This window comes from Sturnira hondurensis, unplaced genomic scaffold (genome assembly GCF_014824575.4).
Source record: "Sturnira hondurensis isolate 20B ecotype Veracruz unplaced genomic scaffold, ASM1482457v3 Scaffold0009244, whole genome shotgun sequence".
NCBI lineage: Eukaryota > Metazoa > Chordata > Mammalia > Chiroptera > Phyllostomidae > Sturnira > Sturnira hondurensis.
This window is the reverse complement of record NW_028081875.1, coordinates 4876537-4884165: the sequence shown is the minus strand read 5'-3', so window position 1 is coordinate 4884165 and position 7629 is coordinate 4876537. Positions and strand designations below refer to the sequence as shown.

General features: G+C 40.0%; 1 protein-coding gene across 1 annotated transcript in view; it reads left to right on the top strand.

Annotated features, from left to right (window-relative positions):
* Positions 1-777: 777 nt before the first annotated feature.
* CFAP61 (cilia and flagella associated protein 61) overlaps positions 778-7629 on the top strand; it is a 354812-nt gene continuing 347960 nt past the window's right edge. The window contains exons 1-4 of the mRNA XM_037057020.1: positions 778-922; positions 4798-4874; positions 6336-6403; positions 6635-6761. Of these exons, the coding sequence (XP_036912915.1) occupies positions 821-922; positions 4798-4874; positions 6336-6403; positions 6635-6761 (374 nt within the window). The 5' untranslated portion in view covers positions 778-820. The remainder of the gene's footprint in view (positions 923-4797; positions 4875-6335; positions 6404-6634; positions 6762-7629) is intronic.

Below are 7629 nucleotides of genomic sequence, written 5' to 3'. Positions count from 1 at the left end.
AAAATGTATGCTGTCTTTATGTCATAGCTCTTTCTGTCATGACAGGCCACCTGAGAGGGTAGCTGTTGGGAGGAACTATTAAGGCATCCCTCTGGGACAGCCACCAGAAAAATTGGAAGACCTGGTTTTCCTCCCCTGTCTTTGTTAATTTGCACATTTCCCTTAGCTAAGTAAGACCCCTTCAAGGCTTCCATTTCTGCAGCTAGATCAGGTGATATTGCTAATGCCCAGATTCCATAAGAATCAATTAGCTCAGTCAGGAGAAATTGTTACGAATGCTGACAGAGGTGAAGCTAAACTCTCAGGTTTGCTGCGCTACATAGGTGACCAACTCATCTTAGGACTTTCCTGGTTTTAGCACTGACAGTCCCATGTCCTGGACACATCAGTCCTGGTCAGACCGAGGCATTGCCCACCCTAACTGTATATGCTTAGGCTTAACACAGTGGTATTGGCAACATGGAGAGGAAAGGGGAAACATTACAGTCAAACAATTTCCCCAGCCCAATCTCCAAGCATATGGATAATTCATGTAATAAATAGAGTACCTTTCCAATGAAAATAATTTTCAATAAAAATTTAGTTCATATACCAGATGTCCTGAAAGATGTATTCCCAAAGTTGGCCGTCACATTGTCTCCAACTCTTTCAATGGTTATCATACCTTATACAATGGTTGCTGACCTCCAGTAGCCGGACAGGGAGAAAATGACATCCTCATCTCACTTTCACTAATCTTATTTATGTGTGCCATTTTAATCATTTCCACAGGGAGAAGGCAAACCTTGCCATTACTCTCTACAATGACAAGGAGGAAATCATGGCCCAGGCTACCTTCGTGGACTATCCCAATTGGAATGTGGTCAAGCAGGATGACTGGGTGTCATTGTTCCGGGAGCTTGACAGTGATATCCCATGCACAGTAAGCAATCATGCACAATGCTTATTAGAATAGTCTTGATTTTGAAGGGAAGCCCAGTGTTTACATATATGTCTTTTCAATTTTGGACTAAGCAATTCAAAACTCCCAAAATAGAGTATAGACATCATGACTATTGAAAATGAAATTAGCTGGTAGGGAGGAAAAGTGGGTCTGTGGGAATAGGAAAAGGTAGGTAATACATCAGACAGCTGCATGGTCCAGGTCATGCTCTGCTGGTGAGGACTGGGAGGAAGGAATTAGAGCATTAGAACATCTGCTTGCTAGGGCTCCACACTGCACCAAGCATCAGTATCTCAAATCTTGGATGTGTTGGGAGGGCACCTGCCATCAGCATATTTACCTCTCTAATAATGACAACAGCCTCAGATTCATGTCACACACTATAATTTTCAAGGTGCCTTTGTGTACTCTGGCTCATTTGATGTCTTCTAGTTGTGGGCACCTGACAACAACATGTTGGGTAATAATGGGCAGGTCGGCAGTTCTCAGGGAGTTGGGCCTTGGTAGCTGGTGCCACATCTGAGCTCTTCCTGACCTTGGCCTGCCAGAGCCAGACCAGTGTCTGGCCCCAGTTTCTGTGGAAAGCCAGACACTGTGACTGTGGGGAGCATACTTGCTTGTCAGTGGAATTCAATAGCACATCCCCAGACCCCTGGGGAATATCAATTGAATGCATGAGTGAGTTCACCTCTCACATATGTGGGTGTGCATGCACATACACGTGCACACTCGGCTCATTATTCAGCACTGATTCAACTAGACGGTGCCTTCTTCTCGTCCTCTATGTTCTTCTCTTCCTCACCACCCTGTATACCCAGTTACCATCGTCAGAAAAATTATCTCAAACTTGGAACTAGTCCAGAAAGATTCTTTCAATCAGTGCTTTTACCTTTGACTGACATTCTATTGATTGGTCTATTTTACAGTTCTGTAAGAACAGCAATTAACTTGTATGTGTTTATCCATTTGAGACATAAATCCTGTCTGGTGGAAGAGAGAACCTCAAAGGTTTTAGTGCTGGCCCATTAGGACATTAGCTATTTCATATCATACCCAGCAATATTTTCTAATATTCTCTTATTAAATTGCTTAAAATGGCCAGCATCTCAAGTGCAATGAATCATTTTTATCATCTCATTGGTCACCTCATTATCTGATGGATTGAATAATTCTCTGATGTGTGGTCATTTTATATTTGCATTAGGATCATTATTTTACCTTTTTGAAAATTATGAATCAACAGTGTTTTTCATAAATCCTTTTTCCTTTGCTTTTTTTCTTGTTCTCTTAAGATTGTTTATTTTTAAACCACTTCCTACAATAGTATAGAGCTCGGTTGTCCACTATAGCAGTGACGAACTACAAGTAACTATTGAGCACTTGAAATGTGGCTAGTCTGAACTGAGGTGTGCTGTAAGTATATATACATCAGATTTCAAATAATAGAAAAAAAAGAATATAAAACATCTCTAACAATCTTTATTGAATGTATTAGGTTAGTTAAAATATGAAAAAATAATCTCACCTGTTTGTGTTTAGCCTTTTTAATATGTCTGTTAGGAAATTTAAAATTATAATATGTGGTTTGCATTTGTGGCTCAAATTATTTTTCTATTGGAGAGTATTGGTATACAGCCTTAAAACTTAATGATACATTAAGTTTTGCAAGTTATGTTTGCAAGTTATCAAATACCCCTATTCCAGGGGTATTTGCAGTTAAAATCATAATTTTTATCTTTTAAAGCTAAATACTAAATCTTGAATTATCATATTTTTGTTGGAAGAGAGAATTTGGGAGCTAAGTCAGCCAAGTAATCAACTATGTACTCCTAAGGATAGTCCTGCTTGGAATGTAAAGCAAATATTAAGTAAGGTTCTTTGGGATTTAGATGACTCAATAAATGGAAAGTACTTCTATTTGTGTCAGTGTTAACTGTTGTTGTTATCTGGACTTTGGGGTTTGTGGTGTTTGCCTTTTGGGAATTTTCAAGCTCGTGAACCAAATGCATGATACTTCTCAAGCCAGTTTGTGCCTGATAAATGCTTCTTCTGAGTGTTCCTGAGGCATACGCCACCCAAAAGGAGGGGAGACCAAGGCACAGGATGTGCAGATGGTAACCCAAGGCCATCTATAAAATTGCTCAGAAACAAGAAACACAGCACTTCTATTGTCCTGACCCAAGTGCAAGCACTGCCCCAACCAGTCAGCCACTTTGCATTAATTCTGGAATTTGAAGATTTTCCATAAACACAGGGGTACTGAGTTGAGTGGACCTGATATGTGGATATATGAGATCTGTCTGGAAAAAGTGCAGCCATTGTTAATATAACAAGAACAGTTTGCACAATGTAACCTGGCAGCCAAGGAGAGTAGAGTGGAATGCACATGAATGATTCACTTCATGTACTAGTCACTATACTAGTCAGTGGGGGTGATAGATGCCATTGAGTGAGCATGTGTACTGTGCAGCTGTCACAGTGAAAATAAGTGAGCTAGTAGAGCAAAAATATGCATCAGATTTTGTGTTAAGCTTGAACATTCCTCTGAGGACACTATTTGAAAGATTCAGAAGGCTGTAGCTATGGGCAACTGTTGATTGGCAGCTTTAGCACAACAACTGTTTGCTCATGCATCACATATCATGGAAAGTTTTTGTGAAACATCAAATCACCCAGGTGACTCAGCCCCCTGACAGTCCAGATTTGGTGCCCTGTGACTTGTAGCTTTTCCCCAAATTAAAAGCACCTTTGAAAGGGAAGAGATTTCAGATCATTGATGAGATTCAGGAAAATATGATAGAGCAGCTGATGGCATTTTGAACTGTGTGAGGTCCCAAGGTGCCTGCTTTGAAGGGTACTGAGATGTCATTGTCCTATGTACGATGTTTCTTGTATCTTGTAACTTCTTTAATAAGTATCTTTATTTTTCACATTGCTGGATACCTTATGGACAGACCTTGTATAAAACAACTGCTCATTATTTAGGCCATTTAAGAAGACTCCAGAAGTTACAAGACAAAGCTCTTTAAAAACTTGAGCCCTGGCTGGTGTAGCTCAGTGGATTGAGTGCAGGCCTGTGAAGCAAAGGATCGCGGTTCAATTCCCAGTCAGGGCACATACCTGGGTTGCAGGCCAGTTCCCAGCAGGGGACACATGAGAGGCAACCATACATTGATATTTCTCTCCCTCTCTCCTTCCCTTCCCCTCTAAAGATGAACAAATAAAATCTTAAAAAAAAAACCTTGAAAGATTTTGCATGAAAGTAATGTTAGAATCCTGCTACTTTGGGTTTTCACCTTCAGGTTTTCTGGATTCCAAGAATAATACTTGTTTCTGACTCTGGGAATGCTAAACAAAATAAACCATTGGATTCATATGTGTCATCTGCCTTCCATCCTTCAAATTCATGAGACTGTACCTCACATCACTTGAATAGAGCAGCAGCTGATTACTTAACAGGCCCTGGGAAGGGGTGATTGTCACTTGGTGTAGACACCCTCAAGGACAAGACTACTGAGTTAATAATTGATCTCACTCCCCTGCAGGCACTTTCCTGCCCACAGCCGGTTTGTGAGGGCAGGAAGAAGAGCCAGTTCCATGGAATCATTTATAATTCCTGTTACCTTGAATAATTCTGAGCTAAGAGGACAGAAGATTGTGAACAGGGTCCAAAAGAAAGCTCGAACACTGCCTGGGTGTCTCATCACTGTAGATATAAAATACCATCACAAACACAGTGCAGGCATATGCCTGTGACTGCCCCAAACTGTCCTCTTACCTCTCACCTCCCACCCTGCTCTAGCATAGCCACAATGCTTACTCAGCCTTTAGTTATGTTCCCTTTTCTTCTGCAGCCTTTGAACACATTGTTCATGCACCTCTTTGTGGCTGTGGATGAGTATTCTGTTGGTTGCTGCAAAGAAATTATTCGGTAAGTGGCAGGAACCTTGTAGACAATGACTTGGGGGACTGGCAGCAGCACCATAGACAAGACACATTAATGCCAAAGTGACATGAAAGAGACCATGTGGATGTAGTAGTCCCTCAGTATGTAAGGAGAATTGGTTTTAGAAGCCCCGAGGATACCAAAATCTGCTGTGTCCAAGTTTCTTATATAAAATGGCATAGTATTTGCATATAATCTATGCACACCCTCTTGTGTACTTTAAATTATCTGTAGGTTACTTATAATACCTAATACAATGGAAATGTTATGTGATTAGTTGATACACTATATTGTTTAGGGAATAATGACAAGAAAAAGTTTGTACATGTTCAGTTTAGATGTAGTTTTTGTAGGCCTAAGTACATGGTGCACATCAGCAGCGAAGTAACATTTTTAAAAAAAATATTTTTGAGGCCCTGGCTGGGTAGTGTAGTTGGTTAGAGTATTGTCTTGATATGCAGAAGTTGCATGTTTAATTCCCAGCCAAGGCACAGATAAGAATCAACCAATGATTGCATAAATAAATGGAACAACAAATAGATGTTTCTCTCTCTGTCTCTCTTTGCCTTCTCTCTAAAAGTAGTGAATAAAGAATTTTAAAAATTTATTTTAAGAAATAAAAATGAAAAATATTTCATTTTTATGAAATATCAAAAATATTTTTGATCTGTGGTTGATTTAATCTATGGATGTAGAAGCTGGGGATACAGAGGGCCTGTAGTTTTAAAATGTTTTTAAAGGACCTGAAATTCTTTGAGGTGTTAAATTTACTTGTAATTTATGGCTGTATTAAGAATTTATGGAATAGCAGTGATATTTCTGAAAGAAAATAATCTATTCTTTGAAGTGAGGCTTCCTTCAGTATACATTTTTAACTGCCATTGTTTGAAGCAAATAGTAGTTCACCCATTTAACAACATGGATTTGGGGGGAAGTAAGGGAAAAGTCACAAGTTTGGGTGTTTTGAAAAATGATTTGCCTTTGTCTTTATACATATTTATTAACATGACAGATTGCAGAAGCATCTTGAATAGTATGACACACTGAAATATGATCAGCGGGGCTAGTGGGTGATGGTGATGCATCTCTGATAGCCTGCAAAGACATTTGAGGGTGGCGGCCTCAGCTTTCAAGTCACTCTTGAAATGTCACACCAGACCATCCAGATGCCAGGTCAAAGGTTAATATTAGCAGCAATCTGGTGTGCTGCATGAACATGGCACCCTCTATTTTTCCTACCTCCATGGAACAGATAGAAAAAGGGCTGTTTGTAAACCAAGGAAAAGAAGAGAAGAAAGAGAAATTGCCTTGAAGATGTTCTTCTCTGGCAGGCAGGGAGCAGGGAGGGCATGTGTTGTATGAACACATCATTTGTCTCAGTCATGTGCCAGCTAATGGGGTTGCTTGTTTATTAACACTCATCCTGCCCTCTCTTTCCCCTAACAGGACTGTGTTTAAGGCAGTGCCAGAACTGCACTTCATCTTTCTCATAGTGCCATCCTACATGAGCCTAGGTAAGGTCTGCTAACTGCCTCTAGTCCCTAGTTGGTAATACGGAAATTCATGTTCAAAATGTTGCTTTGGTGAATGGGAAATAAGAATGGTCTGCAGGTCCAAAATATATAATGTGCCTATTTGATTATAACAATAAAACACAATTTAGAATGGAAACTACATTTTGTTCTGAAGTTCTAGAGTTATTCCTTGGTAAAACAAGGCTGCATTACTTTGTCTCTGTGATTTAGGCTCAACTCTTGTAACTGTGTTTGACCAAGTGGGGAACATTCCAAGTCTGACATATGATGAGGACTTTGCTGTGTATATATGTCACAGGCACAGTCATTACCCTCAACTGCACATTCGCAAAGCCAGGTAAGTTCTGAGCAGTGCCTTTTGTTACCTAAGTTTTACCCTGACAGTTACCTTATGCAGAGTTTTTAAATTGCCAGCTTTACTGGAAGTGGTTATAATTTGGATTGAATTGTTTTATAATATCCATAAGTATTACTTCATTTGAAGATATTTAAAGTTGCTCTTGATGACATAAGTTATGGACTAAGTATCTAATGGAACTCATTTGGTGCTTATGTGGCTGGCAAAGTTGTACATTTACTACTTATGGGTTTCCTAAAACACAGTCCACACTTGGTCTCACACTGAGGGAAATAGCTTTTTAAGATAAAACAAGCTTAAAAATGAATCTGCTATTTAGTTTTCCTAGTAAAGCCCACTTACTTTCTGACATTCAGGGGACAAGGGTTCTATTGACCCCAAAGAGGAGTTTTCCAAGTCAAAAGTTTTTACCATCAATGCCCCACATAACATGCCCCTAAATTCAGCAATCTGAACTTTGTTGGAGTCTGTTTTTCCAAAGATTGCTGCAACACCATCTTCCATCCTGCAAACTCTCCTATAATGTGGCCTTACCACTCCTCTCATCAAGAGGTGGAGTCTGTGTCCGTCTTTATCTGACCAGATTGTGACTTTTCAACCCATAAAGCATGATGGAAGGGCTGCTCTGTGATTTCTGAGGCTGGTTCTCTTTGGAGTTCTCTTGGTACTCTTGTTTTAGAGGAAATGAGGGGAAGAAGTCTGACTACCTTGAGACTACCAGGCTAGAGAGGTCATGTGTTAGTACTGGGGTCAATGGCCCCAACAGGGCTCTTACTGACAGCATTGGCTGACAGCCATGTGAGTAAGCCAGCGAGGACATCTAGGCAAGGAGAGTCCCCCTATTTCT